General features: G+C 31.0%; 1 protein-coding gene across 2 annotated transcripts; it reads right to left on the reverse strand.

Moving 5' to 3' along the window:
* Positions 1-7131: 7131 nt before the first annotated feature.
* LOC133669244 (uncharacterized CRM domain-containing protein At3g25440, chloroplastic) lies at positions 7132-11676 on the reverse strand. Of its 2 annotated transcripts, XR_009833858.1 has the most exons (6): positions 11188-11676; positions 10739-11099; positions 10263-10664; positions 8194-8340; positions 7864-8001; positions 7132-7519 (listed from the first exon to the last, which is right to left on the reverse strand). XR_009833858.1 is itself a non-coding variant. In XM_062089304.1 (5 exons), the coding sequence occupies exons 1-5, from the start codon at positions 11271-11273 to the stop codon at positions 7969-7971; spliced, it is 1029 nt and encodes a 342-aa protein (XP_061945288.1). In that variant the 5' UTR covers positions 11274-11676; the 3' UTR covers positions 7598-7968. The 2 variants fall into 2 exon arrangements, 1 of the variants encoding a protein (XP_061945288.1); XM_062089304.1 differs by lacking the exon at positions 7132-7519 and having other exon boundaries at positions 7598-8001.
* Positions 11677-20049: the final 8373 nt, after the last annotated feature.

Below are 20049 nucleotides of genomic sequence, written 5' to 3' on the forward strand. Positions count from 1 at the left end.
AGATCCTGCTGTGAACTTTTACTTTCTTTATTTGTAAGACCTGCCAGAGTTTTGTCAAGTGATGTCCTGTATAAGCTCTCATGGGTGTTGCATTCTTGTTTCTTTATACTCTATTTTAGAGAAATTAGTTATATAATGTCCTTAAAGGTTTCTTTATACTCTATTTTAGAGAAAGAGGTGACTGTTAATTTATAAGCAATTTATGAGTGAATAACGGAATGAGTATTGAACATGTTTCATAGAGGTATTAAAATTATTTTTCGTAATGAGTCACAAGTCCAAATTAATATCTATGAATTAAATTTGATTAAAAAATATTGAATATTTTATGTAGTGAGTCTTATCAATCAGATGCCATTAAAAGAGATATTCACCATTATTATTTTAAAGGGTTTTGTCATGAAAAACTATTTGTTACCAGAAAGATTGATATTTACCATTATTATTTTAAAAGGTTTTGTCAATTTTTTAAACGCAACAAGTTGTGTTCCTACCTTAGTATTTCTTATCACTATATACCATTGAGATAGTGATTTATTTCTTTGATTCACATAGTTAATGAAATTGTTATCCTTTTATTAGAAAAAAAAAATTAAATGTATAAAAAATTTGTTATTTAAGATATATATTAAAAGATGAAAAAAAAATGTATTTGTCTCTAAAAAAAACAACTAATTGTGTGTACAATCAAATAAATTAAGGATTATATACATTAATAAATATTTAAAAAATTCAAGATACTAATCCAAGATTGAGTATGGGCCTGATGACCCATTTATATATATATATATATATATATATATATATATATATATATATATATATATATATATATATTTTGCTAAGTCGGCATTGTCAACAACTAGATGGTGTGCCGTTTACACTAATATTTTTGAAATAGAAACACCCCTTTTTCTCAACTATTTCTAACTCGAAAATACCTTAAAACATTATAACAAAAAATCAACTCTAATTCAAAAACATTTTTAGAACATATTTAGTTTCCTAGGTAAGATGGAGACCAAATAACACTCTAAAGGATTTGTTATGAGTATATTTATCTTGATTATGACGTGTGAATAACAAAATATTTTTTTGTTGTGATTTCAAAATAGAAAAATATTTTTTTAAGGGTTTTGGTTTGTCGGCCTTTTTAAGGCCTTTTAATGTGGGTTGAACCCTTAATGAGTTTTTATAAATAAGTTACAAAACCCTATATAGATGCATGCATGAATGAGTATTGATTTTCTACTATTTGAAGTAAAAGTCCATGTCAATACATATTATTGAATAGATTCATATTCATACACAAAGAAAAACATGTTGCAATTTTAATGATAATAATGAAATCACCAAGAACATGAAATGAAACAATATGCAAAATTTAAAGGATTTGACCAAATGCATTCAAACACAAATATCAATCTAATAAACATTGCTCAATCCCAAAACCTTATCGAATCAATTGTAAAACAGGATGCATGATTTATAGACTTAGCTAACATCATTCAAGCAATAGTATCAATATAATAAAAATTATTCAATCCTACAAATTTCACCATAAAACATGTTAAAATCATCAATAAAGCAAGATGAATTATTCAATAAAGGTTTGAGGTTTGAAATGGATCTATTAGGGGTGGCTGACTAGAAAGAAAAAGGGCTGGAATAGTGGGGTAAGTGCTAGACAGTGTTGTTGTTGTTATGAAGTAATATTGTTGTTTCTTATACAATTTATGGCTAGATTTAGAGCATTGAAACCATATAATTTGGAGTTGGACCCTTAAAAAAATATTTTATATCTACTTTTAAGATTTCCAATGCTTCTAAGTTTGCTTTTACTTTTTTTTTTACTTCTAGACAGAGGCCAAAAACCAAAACATGATTTGAGCTACAATGAACTTCTGGATAGATTTTGACTTCTTTATTTAGGCTATGCTTTGAGATTTAAAATGGAAGAACTAGGATTTACACTCTCTATGAAAGTTTTATACCTATGTCTTATCTTTCCATCAAGATAAATAAAACCTAAAACCAAGGTGTGTAGCTCTAATTATGATCTAAAAAACTAGCAGTGTTTGAAATAGGGTTTGAGCTATAGTTAATTTTTAGATAGATTTTGACTTCTCTATTTTGGCTATGATTTGAGCTTTAAAATGGTAGGCTTGAGTTTTGTATTTTTCATGAAAGTTTTAGGCATATGTTTTATCTTTATCTCTAGTAATGACCCAAAAACCGAGTAGTGATCTGATTTCGATAGAGTTTTCAAGGCTATTTTGTAGGGGTTGTAGCTGGTGTTTTCTGGGTTGTATAGTGATGTTTGGAGGGTGGTTACAGTAAATGGTGGTGACAATTCAATCATGTATTTATATCCAATAAATTTTCTCATCTTCTTTGTAGTTACCTTGGTCTCCAAGTAGCTTAATTTTGTTTTGGTCCCTCATTTCTCTTGTTTTACACTTTAGCCCACTTGACTTTTGTCATTTTCTTTGTTGATTACTTGGTTCTCAAGCCACTCCCACTCCATTTTATCTTAATCCTTTATTTTTATTTTTGTACTTTAGTCCTTTATCTATTTGGCTTTCTATTTTGATTTTTGATTTTCTCGTATTTTTTATGTTTTGGTTCTTTTTCAAAGGACAACATTAACACCAATTCAATAAGAAAAATAATCAAGTATTATGAAATGAACACATTAATAGTCAAAATGTGTAGAAAATATATTTTTGGGTATTTTTATTTATTTTTTGAGAAGATATCAACAAGATAAAATTGTTGAACATTACAAAATGGACATGCGAAAAATTGAAATGCATTAAAAACAACTTTTTTTTAAGTTTTTATTTTTTTTGGATTTTTTAAAATATTTTGGAATTGGGGGCAAATATTGGGTTATAATAATAATAATAATAATAATAATAATAATAATAATAATAATAACACACCTTGATCTCACTTTATTTAATTTTTTAAGAGATTCAAGTCTTACCAATATTATTTGTGCTCTACTTAGAATCTAAATAATTATTCTTCATTATTTGATAGTGAGCACATTGTCAGTCTCAAAACTAAAAGTATTTCATAGCCCCTCATTTCCTTTAAAGAAATTGTTTTTTTTTTTAAATCACTCAATCTAAAAACTATATAGTTATCTTATATCCCATATTCATTTTCTTTTTAGATAGCTTTTTTATTCGGAGGAATATTTAATGAAAGGGACAAGTATTGAATAAAAAAAACATTACATTTAGTTAGGAAAGTGATTTCAAAAATCAAAATTATCTCTATCTCAAATACATATAAAATCAATGAAGTTTATGCAAGACGACAAAGATGGATATTGTTGGTATATTTAAATAAAAAGGTTAATGTAACATACTAGATTTACAAGCCAGAATGTCCACTTGAATTACAAACTTCTTTGATGTTGTATGAAACAAAAAAAAAAAAATCAATCTCGTTCTTTAAATGACTATTAGAGTCACCTAAATAAATAACATGTTAAAAGTTTTTAGAACTTTTGATGGTGTTTTATAGAGAACAAACAACGATATTGTGAGAGAGAGTGTTTTTTGTTTTTGACTAACAAAAAAAATATATTCAGAGAGACCACTACCTATTAACTATTAGCATCCTTAGATAGATGGAGAGTTATAAGTTTATTTGGACTTTTTCAAACAAGAGTCCTAGATTAAGTTGGCTCTCCAAACTTAATCTTAATAAAACTAGACTTTATCTTCTAAATAGAATACCCATATAGACATTTATCTACATCTCTCATTTGTACATATTAGACATTCTAAACCATAACCTTATTTTTATGATGATGTATCTTTTTTGTTCTCATTTTCATATAGAAAATGGTACGCGTGACCAAACAATAAAATCATAGGTAAGGATGTTATATTGAGTCACTATCAAAATCAACATAACATTATAACTTTATATCTCTTTTATACCCCAAACTAAATAATCACACTAGATCAAGCATCTTTGATCCCTCTTAGATAATATTAAGAGCTACACAAGAACTCTCACTATATGTATTTATAATTATGACTATCTCAAATATATTTATCTATCATAATCATTCAGGCAATAAGTCATAAATCATTAGGGCGATTCAAATAATTTTTCCTTAGCCTTTATGTCAATTAACTTTAACTTAATTGCTTTCCTATACATGCATCATTGGACTATTTGATTTATAACTCTTGGATAACATACTAAAGTAGCAACACGAAATCTCCACATCATGACATAGTTCTAAGTTCTAGATGGTATAATTATGGATTCATCAAAGAATTATAAGATTCACACAATGACAAAGAAGGGATAAATTATATCACTTCCTTTTACGGTCGACGTACATATAATATGATACTATATGCTATGATAGAGCTCCCACTACAAGGAATGTCATGCTTATACACCATACAAACCTTGGCTTAAAAGCTAAAAAATTGCTCCTAACCTCAGTATCTTAAGACAATCACTCTTCTAGTGCCTTCTTGAAATTCTCACATTCGACTATTTAAGAGGCTTTATAAAGATGTGAACCTCTCTATTTTTTACTTACAAGTCTCATCTTAACTCTAAGTTAGACGACATAAAATAACAAGAAATATTTCCTTGTTAGCTCACTAAGAGCTAAGCATATCATGAGCATTATAAAAATGCATCTTATGATAGGAATATATCTCGTCCTATTTGCTTTATCAACGATAGGGCAATTTCTTGTGTGAGAATGACAATCATTCCCTGGTGACATTTACATTTAATATGATATTGTGCACTAATTTAAATTAACAATAATTATGCAAGAAGAATACTCATGAACTATTAATGCATAAAGGTCCACAATGTTCAATCATGTAAAATACAAGCTTATCAAATCCTATATAATCGTAAACCTCTGACATGCCTAAGAAAGATGTCTTTTAGGAGAGGTTTGATAAATGGATCAACAACCATCTCATGAGTAGAGATATGCTTAAGGAAAATTTGACCCTATGAAATGATGTCTTGAATAAAATAGTTTTTGGTATCAATATGCTTTGATTTGCCATGATATTTGGGATCCCTTGCATAAGCTATTGCAAAGTGTTGTCATAATAAATAATAACATCATCTTCTATAAGTATTGTAACATTCAAGCTATGCAAGAATCATCTAAGACAGATGACCTCCTATTCAATGGCTACGTAAGCAATATATTCTAACTCCATCATATATAAGGAGACATAGATTGCTTTATACTACACTATGAAATGGCCCCACCTCTTAAAATAAAAACATATCCTAATGTTCCTATCATCTCTATTAGTAGATACATCAACATCTCTATATCTGATCAATTCGAGATTGCCACCGTGGTAGCATAAGGAAATATTTATTGTTCCTTTTAGTTATTGAAAAATCCTTTAACTATTTTCCAATACGCAATACCAAGATTACTTTAATATCTACTAACCATGCCAACAACAAAATATATATTAGGTCGAGTACATATCATTGCATACATCAAACTACCAATTGCACTTAAATAAAGAACATTTACTAGTTGCTTTTTCTATTCCTTTGTCCTGGGATATTGTTTAACACTAAAAGCATGACTATTTACAATGATCTTTCTTAGTCATCACAAAACCAATCAAAATAATAGCCTAGTGAATCGTGATACCATTGCCTAGACGATTGTTTCAGGTCATAGATAAAACATTTGAGGCTGAAAACTTTGTATTCTTTTTCTTCTATCATAAAACCTTTTGGTTGATCCACATAAATCTCTTCGTTTAATTATCTATTAAAAAATATAGTATTTATTAGAAAATACAGTCTTTATATTGATGGAGTAACTCCCAATTCAAATAAGCGATAATAGCAAAAATAAATTGAATGGAAGCAAATCTCATCACATGAGAGAATATGTCCTATTAATTTATTCCCTCTTTTTAGGTATAGCTTTTCAGCATCAAATGAGCCTTGTACTTGTTTATTGATCCATTTATCTTGTATTTAATCTTAAAAACCCATTTATTTTTTATAGATTTACGCTTAGGTTGAAGTTTTTGTTTTTTAAATAGGAAATGTAGTTCTGCTTTTGATAAATCTGTGATTTGAAATGCTACAGATCTGTGATTTGAAATGCTACAGATTTGTTTAATCAAGAAGAGAAAGCAAAGTCTATTTTTAACAATTTTGTCCAGCTAAATGTTTTGTTTGAAATAAAATTTGCTTCGCTAAAAAGCAAAGCTCAGCAAAGCAAAGAAGAAAGAGAAAGAAATAAATATGTCTTATGTGAATCAAAATTATTTCAATGGTGATCATTTTTCAAAAGATGTTAGGATTGGTATTGTGGCTGGGATGATTGCTTTGATGGTGAGATAACTTTTAAGGATTCAATGTGGGTGCTTAATCCTAGTGCAGAAGAAAAGAAAGTGCAATGATTAACTTTTACTAGTGTTTTTATTATTAATTTGATGCATCGTGAATTTTTTTATTATTAAATGAAATATAATGATAAATTATTATTATTATTATTATTTTACATCATATAGGTGTCATGAACTCATAAAGCTCGAGTATAATATATTTTTTTAATTTAATGATAAAATTATAATATTTAATATAAAAACTTTTTAATTATTAAATAAAAATTAATAATAATCTTGGAATTAATAAAATATTTTTTTGTTGTTGCATTTTACAGAGTTACAAAGTTCCTGATATATAATTTTTCAATAAAATGAATCAATTTATAGAATTAAAGATGATTTTACATAGAAATACCAAGCGTGACTACAAAAAATCATCACCACTGCTGATTTTAAGATGGAACAAAATTAACTCTAAAGGGTATAATTCAACTGGTTAAACCCTATATTTATTTTCTAAAGGTTACTAATTTAAATTCCACAAATATTAAAGTTATTGAAAGCTTACATGGTTATTAATTTTAGATTTTATGAGATTAGTTGAAATACACGCAAGCTAACTTAAACATCTAAAAAAATGAAACAAAATTTTTATAATGTGTTTTTCTTATTATAATATTTTGTTGGGTCTAGCTAGTTCACACATGCAAATCAGCTCCTCCACCGTTTGATGAAAAATAGGTGAAATTTCAAATTAGTCTCTAACATATAATCCAATTCTCAATTCAGTCCTAAAACTAAACATTTTAGCAGCTATATCCAAAATGTTTCAGACATCGGCGTTTTATAGCAACAAAAAAACAAACATTGATCTAATGAAAGTACCCAGTAGACAAATGTCTGAAACATTATGAACCTGTCTTGTCACTCAAAATTAGGCACTAAATTGAGATTTTTCCCTTCAAAATAACAATGGGAGAAATGAAAGTACCCAGTAGATAAATTAGGGGTCCTCTAACGTTACTGGCTTACTGAACATGGGAGAAATTACGGTAAGCTACTCTCGTTTTGTACAGCTACTCTCTTTCTCATCTGCTCCTCTCAAATTTGCATTACAGTTGGTCATCTTCTATTTTTTGTTTCTGATTTATAAAAAAGATTAATGGGCATGTCAAAATCCTTAAAACACCAACTATCAGAAATTATACAAGGAAGAAAACTGAAGAAAAACCAGCTACCATAGACATCAAACAAAATACAAAAACAGAAATGAGGGCCAAACTTCATGGTTCATAGATGCCTACCAAGTTAAATTCCAGAAAACAAGAACATGAATATAGATGGCAGTATCATTGAATCAATTCCCTTTTGATCGGAAATGAAAAGGAGATGACAGAGCCGATAAGAGGACTTCAATGATGGTAGAGAAGCACACAATCTTACATAGAAAAGATACACAAATGGTTTTTATAATGAAAAGCTCTACCTGCTCAAGTAAGTTGATGAAATCTTTACCATGTCTGATCTGTTCCATGAAGCAAAATTCCGTCTCATAATCAGCAGAAGGAGCCATCCCCTTAATGTAAAACAGTCAACTCTGATTTGTTATTTGAGAGAGTCCATCCTGCAAAACAAAGAAATAGGCCATCTCTAAAACGACAAATATCATGAACAAAAGCCTTTGTCAACCAAAAGGGCTCCTATTGCAGTTTTTCATTTATTTGGTTTGCACATATTAGTCTTTCTTTTTTTCTTCGACATGAGTTCTTTGACTCCAGAAAACTTTTAAAAGATTATTAGATCTTTGTTTTCATACATCAGCAATCGTACTGTCTACTGCAGCTTCTTTCCTTTTCTTGTAACGAACAACATGCTCCTGATAATTTTCAAGCTCTTTCTCCAATTTCTCAATGAACTGACTTGTATGCTCAAGGGACTGCTCGTACCTATATTTTTCCAGGGCCTGCAATTTTCAAAAGGAAAACCACTATAACGCCAGTAATTGAGTATTGACAAGATAAAGTAATACCTAGACCTTCACTGCACAGGATTAATGGGTGGTCAACAAGCCAAGAAATAATCTTTATTACCAGGAATTGATTCATGTCACCATGACAAAGACATTGGTAACTTTATTAAGAAGATGAGTTAAAATTAACCATGATTTCCGATGGCCAACAGTACATATTTTCCAGAAAAAAAATAAAAAAAAAATATAAAACTAAATGGTTGGCTTATAGACTATCTTCAAGAATTTTTAAACAAAGAGATTTAGTCAAATACAAAATTCCAGATGATTCAAAAACCATACATAAACTATACACTAAATTCCCTTTCAAGGAACCACCTCCTAAATACACAATGATGCTATGTCAAATGTGTTGTCACTACTGCCAAAATAACTTGACCAAATAATATGCTGCCACCTACAACACAGGCCTTTTCCCCTTGGCAAGGGATCAAGAATTTTCATCAATTCACTTCCTATGCTTGGATCACTATAACAGATTAAGCCATTCAAGTGCCATTCAGTTATCCAAACCATTCAAAATAACAAAAACTTGATTCCTCCCGGTTCATTGAGATTTTGGGGCAAAAAAAAGCAAAAAGAATGAAAAGGCAAAGCCCTGATGAGACTTTCTTCGGGAAATGTTGTGTGAACGCTGAAAATACTTTCCCCATAAGAGAATGACAGTTGCATCAGTCTATCCCACCATAATAAGCCAAAACCTTTTAAAAGTCTCACCTAATGCAAACTACAACCTTCTGAAATTTGAATTGTTTGCAACCTTCTGAAAATCAAATCCTCCCACACTAACCTTCACCACATGCCTACAAAGCCTAGTATTTCCTCAGGAAATGTTGTGTCAAAGCTGAAAATACTTTCCCCATAAGAGAATGACAATTGCATCAGTCTATCCCACCATAATAAGCCAAAACCTTTTAAAAGTCTCACCTAATGCAACCTACAACCTTCTGAAATTTCAGTTGTTTGCAACCTTCTGAAAATCGAATCCTCCCATGCTTACCTTCACTGCCGCATGCCTACAAAGACTAGTATTTCCTCAGGAAATGTTGTGTCAGAGCTGAAAATACTTTCCCCGTAAGAGAATGACAGTTGCATCAGTCTATCCCACCATAATAAGCCAAAACCTTTTAAAAGTCTCACCGAATGCAAACTACAACCTTCTGAAATTTCAGTTGTTGGCAAACTTCTGAAAATCGAATCCTCCCACGCTTACCTTCACATGACTACAAGGACTAGTATTTCCATAACAACATCAAGAGAAAAAGCCTGGTAAGAGTACTAGCTTGCCAACCCATAATCCCCTCACACCTTGAAGATTGCAAACTGTGTCCTCGTCTACCAAATAGTTTTCAATTTCAGTGAGTCATTGAAAATACTGAACCAGAAAGAAAGAAAAAGAGAGCAAGATGCAGAGAAAACATTGAGCTCTAAAACAGAAAAAAAGATAAGAAATTATAGCAACATAGCTGCACAAAAAAAGTCCCTCAGGAATAAAAACCTGAGTGGACAATCTTCTACCAATATCTTTTAGGCATAAAATGTGCCCATTAACAGAAAAAAATTCACAAGAAAGTTAGTGATCTATTATTGCTTTCCTATCAAACAAAAAATTAAGAAAACTGAAGCTTCGAACTATTAGCTCCTCCACAAAATTTTTGAAGTTCATATCCTACCAGAATATTGCAAGTATTTAAGCAATGAACAGTCCTGAAAATATGTATTTATCAAGAAGGCATTTAGCGAAACCAGCAGAAAAGAAGAGGAAAAAAAATAATTCTGTGCTATATTTTCAATTGAAATAATATGCTAATTCAACTGATATTTCAAAGGATAAAAAAAAAACTAGGCAAACTCACTTTATCTTTAGATAGGGTATCTGGAGGGGACATGATTTTTGGCTGCACATAGTTCTTTCCCCTGTAGAAAATAATGGTGTTGTCAGGTCTTATGTCAATAACGATCCCTTTGCTAAGTCGAGCAAGCTCTTCAGCATATTCATGAATTTGGCCTGGCTTGCAAGGTTTGCAAGTAACCTTGACGGTTTCGTGCTTCTTCCAATGAAGATGCATATTGAGAACAACGCCTCCAAAAACCCCTCGTCGGCCAACTGGAACGTAGTTTTTCTTCTTCTCGCCAGTACGCTTGAGGTAATGCTTCTCCTCTTCTGTTAATATTTCAGGATCATATGCTTCACCTGGGGTTTTGGGGACTTCAAGTTTCCTGAGCTTTTCAATCAACCATGCTTCCTTCCTTTTGGCCTGAGCCAAAAAACAAAATTTAAGAACAGCAAGCCCAGCTTGAAAAAAAAGTAAAATAAAAAAAATGGTCCAACCTTTTCGAGTTTATATCTAATCCTAACTTCAGGATTAGGAGAATTCATCTTCTTTTTGGCCTTGAGGCGATAGAACCGGAGTTCATTAAGTTTCGCCTTTTTAGACATTTTAACATATCTGGGCACCTTTTTCATACTTTTCTTCTCTTTTGCTGAATACCCATCTTTAGTAATCGAAAATCTAACAAAATCATTGTCTGTCCTCAGCTCCAATGATGCAGTGCTCATATGCCTTGCAAAATTTTCAAGAACAACTCCAGGTCTTTGTGCCCATAAAAAACAGCATACAACAGATGGTGTGTAATTAAAACTGTCCGACTGGTTTTGAACTACTAGATTACGGTACCAAGTTAAAGATTCCCTGCATAAATAAATGGCAGTCACAGAACAAAAAAAAATTATTAAAGAAAAAAAAGGAGAGGAGAAGAGAAGAGGAGATGAAAACACACTTTCTGATAGCGAAGCTAAGCCGGCGACCAATGCCTACGCCTCCTCTTATTGAAGCTGCTATACCCAACATTATTATTATTATCATTAATTCACTGAACCATCATAGCTGATGACCACATTCAGAGCTTGATTTATTAGTAGCAAATTCAACTCAAGTTTTCTGCTGTTTTTTTTTTTTTTTTGTGTGTGTGAGAGAGAGAGAGAGAGAAATGTCTTCTTTTTAATTGTGTGTTTTATTGGGACAAATTGTCGAAAACCTTTCATGCAACAGGGAAAGTGCTTGCAGAGCTGGTTAGTAATTGTGGTTTAGGCTATATAAGGCCAATTCTTATATCATGGTTGGTAATGGTGGCGTGATCTTGGGTGGTTCACAATGGAGGATTTGAGATTCGTGTGGGAACTATGGTGGCTAGGGTGGTGTCAACGTGATGTGAGGAGGTGGGTTATGGAAGCTGGTCAACAGCATGATGTTATGTTTTAGCCGGTGCTAATCAATGGTTGTGATTAAAAGAAAATTTATTAGTTTTTGGATTTTATAAATGTTAATTTATTTCATTTTTTGTTTGATTTCCTTTAATAACATTTTTCATTTACTTTTATTTTTTAAAATATTATTTTGATTATCATATTATACTATAATTTAAAAATCTTGAGAAAAATACTATATAGAACCACATTATAGATATAGTGTTTATACTATGAACATCTTTAGCATCTAAAATGCATTGTTTTTTCTGTTTATTAGTCAAAAAATATTGTTGGGTCTAATTAGGCCGCCAGATATTTTCATTTTTTTTTGTATTTTTATATTTTTTCTTTCTTTTCACTCATTTTATTTTTTTCATACAGTAAAAAAAAATTCATATAACTTTTTTTATATTATACAAAAGTTGAGTGATGATAATTTTTTTTTTCATTTCAGGTTAGGTCAAATTTTTTTATTAAAGCATGTTTGTTTTTGCATTAAAAAAATGCTTTAAAAAATTGATATTTTTTATTTTTTATTTTAATTCAAATTAATATTTTTTTATGTTTGTGTATTATTTTGATGTGATGATGTAAAAAATCAATGTTAAAAAATAAAAAAAAATATTATCTCAATGTATTCTTTTTAAAATTTTGTTTTAAAAAATAATCATTAAGTAATAATATAATAGTTAGCATATTCCCACGCTCTGCAGTGGTCAAAAACAATTTTTTAAAAAATATAAAAATATTTGAGATGGATTAAAAGCACGAAATGCATTTACACCATCACCATCTTTAAATTGACATAATTGATAGATTAAGCTATTTATACTAAAAAATTATATAAAAACAAATTTTATAGATAAATAAAAATAGAGATACAAAACATGTCATTAATCCATTTTATTCAAGCCAACTTTAAGTGACATAGAATTCAAGAATTTAATATCATATATATATATATATATATATATATATATATTAAATCCTTTTACTTATTATTTGTGATTAGTAACTTGATTTTACAAAAAAAAAAAAATCTGACCATGCATATGATGATATTGAAAATATCTCACCAACGTTATTATAATAAATAGAAAATTTTGCTTTTATTATCTAAAATTAAATATCATTTTGTGATTAAAAACTATTACTTTGTTCTTAACTTTTTAAATTCAAGTCTTTTAAGCTAACACTTGAAAGAATTTATTAAATTTTTATAAATGTTAAACATTTCAAAGTATAAATTATAAAACATATTGTAAGGCATCTCAAGAAAATTGTATGTATGAGTTATAAGATAATTATTGGAATGGTTATACGTAGACGATTAAGGAATTATGTATAAATGCATAATATAAATTGGTTGCGAACTTGTTTGGATGTGAACTTGTTTGGATGTGTTGTATAGAAAATAAAATCAATAAAATTTAAATTGGAATATGTGAGTGATAATGATTGTTATGTGGAATTGTAGGAGAAGCGTGCAGGGCAAGACTCAATTTCACGATAACTTGGACAGTAAAAGTTAAGATAAGAGATTTACTCTATTTATCTAATTAAATGTAGTTTGGAAATTGTTAAATTTGTGATGGTTAGTTGATTGTGTTATGTATTGTATTATTAATTAAAGGCTTATGCTTTCGAGACAGAATTGATATGTGTTGTAATTAAATGTATAAGTGAAAAACACATGATATGTTATAAAGTGTGATTGACCATAACAACGATAAATTACTTATAATTGACTTTAGACCACAACAACATAAATTTTTATGTATGAACTATTATCAATCATAACGGTGATAATCTTGTTTAATTTGTATTTGACCACAATGATAAAAATTTCTATGTAAGAACTGTTATTGATCATAATGACAATAATCACGTGTAATTCATGTTTGACCATGACATCGAGAGAAAAAAAAGTCAACGTCTAAAATATATGGGTGACGAGAACAATAAAATAACTAACATGTGAGAAAGCCAGTCGACTGATAAATGGATATTATCGTGAGATTGGTACCCGGTGTGAGCTATGTTGTGGAACTAGTTACCCGACAATGGAGCTAGTGCTCAGTGATGGGCTATGTTATGGAATTAGTTACCTGAAAATGAGGCTATTGCCTGGTGATAGGCTATGTTATAAAACTGGTTACTCGAAAATGGGGCTAGTGCCTGGTGATGGGCTATGTTGTGGAACTAGTTACCCGATAATAGAGTTATTGCCCGATGATGGGCTACGTTGCGAAATTAGTTATTTGGTAATAGGGCTAGTGCCCAATAATGAGCTATGTTGTTGAATTAGTTACCTAGTAATGAGACTAGTGCCCGACAATGGACTAGTGGCATCAATTTGTTTGATGACTGGAATATGTAATTTGGTTTAAATGGACTTGTGTTGAGTTATTATTGCCTAGATGATCGACTAGTTGAATTGTTAACCAAATCTTGAGTGAAACCCAACTGTTAAATAGAAGTGGTAAATTATGCTTATGGCATCAAGTGTTGGATTAATAAGAATTTGTGATTGAGTTCATGACATAAATGTTTTACTGAATTCTATTCTTGAATTGTGATATAATAAAGGTCCGGGATTGTTGAACCATGAAATTGTTTAAAATGTTTATGGATAAATAAAAATAATAATATTTCTAGGATTTTTAATGATTCATGTCTAGCAAATTATCTGAAATGCGATAAAAAATAAGGTTATTATATGAAATTACTCATGTGATAGTGACGTTGGAATTTTATAAAATGTTTGGTATAGGAAATGGCAAGACAACAGTTAGATAGATTTTTGGATAAAAGAAACTCAAACAAAATCTCACTAAGTTAGGAAAGTTTCCATTAGAAATAATAAGTCAAGGTAAAATGCAAGTCTTAAGTCTTTTCGGAAAAAAGTAAAAAATAGTATGAAGGATCATAACTTGGGTTAAAAAAGAAATTGAAACGATGAAACCTAGTGATGATAAGTATGGACTATGAGAGATTAAACTAGTCAAATAATCGTTCAAAAGGTTAAAATAGCAAATCACGTGGTAAGAGAACATGAGTGTTTGGTTAGAATAAATTAAGTATTTTGGAAGCCGAAAGGACATAAATATGTTTGGGAGATGAAAAGTGACATAATTTAAACATATTATGAATTAAAACACTGGTGTGAACTAGATATTGTCATGATACACACACACACAACCATACAAATTAGATGTGTTTGATGAACCAAATTGTGGCATGAATTAAAAGTGTTGGGAATAAGAATTTTCATAGTGTGATTGCTATAGTTAAATAAGTACTATGATGAAATAAAAGTTTATGACATAGACTAATGTATTTACTAAAAAGTTGGTGAAATTAGTTTTGCTTATATCATTGATATATGTGTGTTTATATGTATTTATTGCAATATACTCTACTATTATAAAAATAAATTATTTTTAGGGATATCACTGACTCGGATAGAACAATAGACCTTACCTAGCATTTCTTTTGGTTAGGTGATGATGATGTAATTTTTTAATACATTGAATACCTTTTGTAACATAAATGAAATCAACATTAAGGATGCTTCGTAACTTAATTATTAATCTCTTTTATTGGGGTTGTAATATGACATTAAACCTACTTTAGTTTTATTCAGTTAATATTGTATGTAATTAGTTTATATATTTTGTTTATGTCATTTGGTGTAAAATAGCTTATACTATTGTCATACCCGGACATCGTGATGACCGATTAAAAGTAAATCTCTTGAAAAAATAACAGATATCTGACATCTTGTTCTTTGGGGGAAAAAGGTCTTGTTTAAGGAGTTGTCACCTAGTACTATATTCACTAGGAACCCTAAATGGTCACAAAAAATTCTATGGTATGGGACTGGTTACGCGAAATGAAAGATATTATCACCCCTTAAACGTCATACTTGAAGCAAACTGCATTGCTGGTTTTGTCTTAAATTACTAGGAGTTTGTCTTTGTTCTATTTTTAAGGTCATCCTATAATATTCCTAACTCTAGCGTTAGCATATATTCACCTATAAATATTTTTAACTCTGGCATTGGTAAATATTGCACAATCCACAAAGTACGGTGTTTCTGAACTTGACGCTAGTGAATAAATCCACAAAATTTGAATTTAAATGGAGAAGAAACAATTTTTTTTAGGGGCTGGATCCAGCCAGCCCAGCCGGGTTACCGGCCCAAACCAGTGACCCGGTTTGGCCACTGTGCATGCATGCGTGAATTATTCATGCATGCTATGCACAGTGCAAAGGTAATTATAATTACCTTCGCACTGTATCAAATAGCTAAATTTGCAAAGTAAGGAAGAGACTCACCTAGAGTTGCTGAACTAGAGCTGCGGTCCCAGGAAGAAGAGAGGAAGTTGACTCCGGTGGAGAAGAGCTTCTCACGACAGAGCTAATGGATGCTGGCTGGATGAGCACGGTGGGGAGAGAGGGTTGCCTGTTGCCAGGGGCGGAGCCTTTTACAAGGCTAAAGAAGGTTGTAGCCTAGGTTAAAAAAAAATTAATGACCCACTTTCCCTTTTAATTTTTACATAGTAAACCTATGTCCCACTTTCCCTATCTTTTAAACATACCTATATCCCATGTTCCGCATCTTTTACAACAAACTTAGTGTCCCACTTTTCCTTGCAACACAAATTAATTACTAGCCATTAGCCGCCACTTTACTTTCCGCAGCTATACTAATTAATTAGCCACCTACCTTTTCTTCCAATACTAATTAATTAGTTATATTTTACAGCAAATCTATCTAAATATAAATAATTAATTAATTCATATGTCTTCTAAATAACTTGGGGTTTTAGCTATTTTTCTTCTCAATAATAAACAAATTTAGCTTGGATTTTGAAGAAGAATCTATATAGAGAGCCACAAGAGTGTAAAATCATCAGGTAAGAATTTACAAGCCGTGACTTTTCATTTTGAATTCAATGTTTCACATTCATTACAATAGATTATTAGTGGAGTAAACAGTAGACTATATCCTAGAAATGGATGTATGCTAACACACTAGTAGTCTAGTACTAATAATTTATTGGTTATTTCAAAGTTAAGTTCTCCAAATCTCCCAGTAGTTTGCATCATTAGTTTATCCTTGTATATTCTGCATTTTATGAATATTCTATTGTGACATTAATATCTTTTCATCTTGCACCTGACTTCCCTAATCCTTTTTACTTGAATAGGTTATAAATTATAATGGAAAATCAAGGAAACAAGAGAGGAAAAACTATGTTTTCATTCTTTAAACCAAACAAACAAACATCAACCAGTAAAGGACATTCTCCTTCCAATGTTGATGTGTCAAATCGTAGTGAACAACCCTCTTTCAAATCTCAAAGAGTTGAAATTGATGTTAATACTCTTGGACGAGATCCTAGGTTACGAATTCCAGTGTGGAGACATCCTATTAATCAATAAGATGAAATTAGAAGAGCTTATATCAAAATGGGTCTATATCAACCTAAGTTAGCAGAGTATCCAAGGACTGAATCAGGGATACAATATCGTCGATTTCAGTACACTTGGTTTGATCAATTTCCTTGGCTAGAGTACTCTCTATTAAAGGATGTAGTATTTTATTTTACATGCTTTATATTTGAAAACAAAGTGCCTCGTCATCTCACATTCACCACCGAAGGCTTTAAAAGTTGGAAGAGGGTTAATCATGGGATTAGATGTACACTTTTGATGCATGTGGGAAGTCCCACTTCACCACATAATAATGCTGTGAAATCTGCTAAAGATTTAATGAAAGTAAGTAGACATATTGATAAAGTGTTGAATGCACAAATTGTTGAAGAAGTTCAGAAAAATCAGTTGAGACTTATGACAACAATTGAGGGTGTTCGATGGCTTAGCTAACAAGCATGTGCATTTATAGGTCACGATGAATCTTCAGCTTCTAATAATCAAGGTAATTTTTTGGAGATGATAAGACTTATAGGGAGACTAAATGTTGACATTGATGATGTTGTCTTCGAAAAAGCTCTGAAAAATACAAAGTATACCTCGCCGACTATTCAAAAAGAGATTTTGCATATTCTTGCGAACAAAGTGAGGAAAAAGATTTGTGAAGAAGTTAGAAATGAAAAGTTTTGTATTTTGGTTGATGAAGCCAAAGATGCATCAAATAAAGAACAAATGGCTATTGTTTTGAGATTTGTTGACATTCAGGGTTTTGTACGAGAGTGTTTTTTGGTTAGTATTTTGCATGTTTCAGATACTACTTCTTCAACACTTAAAAAAGAAATTTATGATGTGCTCACTCGATATAACTTGCATATTTTCAATATGCGAGGTCAATGGTATGATGGTGCTAGCAATTGCGTGGCGCATGGAATGGACTATAAGCTCTATTTCTCAGAGATTGTCTTTATGCATATTATGTACATTGTTTTGCTCACCGATTACAACTGACATTAGTTGCAACAGCTGGAAATGAGATTTTTATTTGGTTATTTTTCTCAAAATTAACAACTATTATCAACCTTATTTGTGCTTCTCCCAAATGTCATATCGAGTTACATTATGCTCAGGCTATAGAAATGGCACATATGGTAGCTACTGGAGAACGTGAGACTAGTAGAGGGGCTAATCAAATTGGTAATTTACATCGAAGTGGAACTACTCACTGGAGCTCTCATTTTGATTATATTTGCAGCTTAATAAATATGTATGGTGCAACTATTATTGTGCTTGAAAGTAGGTTCAAGAAGGATCTTCTAATTCTATACGTGGAGAAGCTGGTGGTTGTTTGATTGTGATGAAATCTTTTGAATTTATATTCATCTTATATTTGATGCATAAAATAATGGGGATTACTGATTAATTTTGTTGATTTTTGCAGCAAAAATCTCTTGACATCTTAAATGTAATGGATTTTGTATCAACTACTAAAGCATTGCTTCAAACTTTAAGAGATGCCGGATTTGATCTTCTCCTTGCAAATGTGCAATTTGTTTGCACAAAATATAAGATTGACATACCACATATGAATACTTCGTATAAAAAGGCTATAGGTCGTTCATGTCAATAACAAGGTTTAGTGACAGTTTACCAGCATTATCATTATGATATATTTAACTCAACAATAGATTTTCAGTTGGAAGAATTAAATTCTAGATTTAGTGATGAGATAGTGGAAGTCCTTGTACTTAGCTCTGCTTTAGAACCTAAAGACAACTTTAAATCATTTAAAGTTGATGCTATTTACAAGCTTGCTGAGAAATTTTATCCTGAAGATTTCAATGAACAAGAGATGTATTATTTGAGATCTCAGCTAAAGCATTATCAGATTGATGTGATTCATCATGAGAGCTTTCAGAATATGTCTACCATTTCTAAATTATGTCGAGGATTAGCTGAAACAAATAAGTCGCAGCACTATCATTTGATTGACAGGTTGATTTGTCTTATTTTAACTTTGCTTGTTTCCACTGCCACTACAGAGCGGGCATTTTCAGCTATGAAACATGTTAAAACTGTGCTTCGCAATAAAATAAAAGAGGAGTTCTTAGTAGATTCTATGATGATTTACATTGAACGAGAGCTTATTGAAGATATTAATTCCTATTCGATCATAGATGAATTCTATTCTACAAAACATCGAAGTGTGCAACTTTGATATTATAATTCATTTTTATTTTTATTTTAAATTTTATGTACTTTAAATTTTATTTTTTATATATTTTATGTTATGTATTTGAATTAAAAATTTATTGTTAACTTGATAAATTTATATATTCGAGTGAATGATTGATCATACAAAATAATTTATGTTTATTTATATCATAGCCCAGGATAGGAAAAATTCCTGGCTCCGCCCCTGCCTTTTGCAGCTTGCTGCGGTTCATGTTTGGTGCAGAGTTGGTTACTGGATGAAGATCTTCTCGGTGGTGACTGTCACGGTTCATTAAAAGAAGGTTGCTGCTGGGGGAGTAAGAGTGTAGCTGATGGAGGTGTCTAGTGTTTTCAGTGAGGAGGAAAGGAGGAGTGACCTATGGCCGAGATGAAAGTACCCCTCTATTGCTGCCAGCTTGCACACCTACGATGGCTGAGGAACTGCAACTGTTGGTGATGGTTGCGTGCTGGTGAAGACGGCTAAGAAGAAGGAACTCTATTGTTGGTGAAGAAACAAACTCTGCTATGGTTAAGGGATGGCGTTATGGTTGCTCTTGGTTTAACAAAAAATGCAGAAAACAAAACAGCCTTTAATCCCAGGGAGATATATAGGAGGCTTGTGAGGTGGAGTTGGTGGGTAGTAGTGTTGCTTAAAGGATATGCATGTCGCTGCTGGGTTGTAGAAAAGGAAACATCGGTTATGCTATGACCATAATGATGAAACTTTACTATTACCATG

Source organism: Populus nigra, chromosome 12, assembly GCF_951802175.1.
Source record: "Populus nigra chromosome 12, ddPopNigr1.1, whole genome shotgun sequence".
NCBI lineage: Eukaryota > Viridiplantae > Streptophyta > Magnoliopsida > Malpighiales > Salicaceae > Populus > Populus nigra.

Excerpts from the sequence above, each read along its gene's own strand:
- LOC133669244 (XM_062089304.1), bottom strand. The coding sequence starts at position 11,273 with ATGATAATAATAATAATGTTGGGTATAGCAGCTTCAATAAGAGGAGGC. Across the intron at positions 10,665-10,738 it reads TTAGATATAAACTCGAAAAG|GCCAAAAGGAAGGAAGCATG; the intron begins GTTGGACCATTT and ends TTTTTGGCTCAG. Across the intron at positions 8,002-8,193 it reads TAGACAGTACGATTGCTGAT|GATGGACTCTCTCAAATAAC; the intron begins GTATGAAAACAA and ends TTTGTTTTGCAG.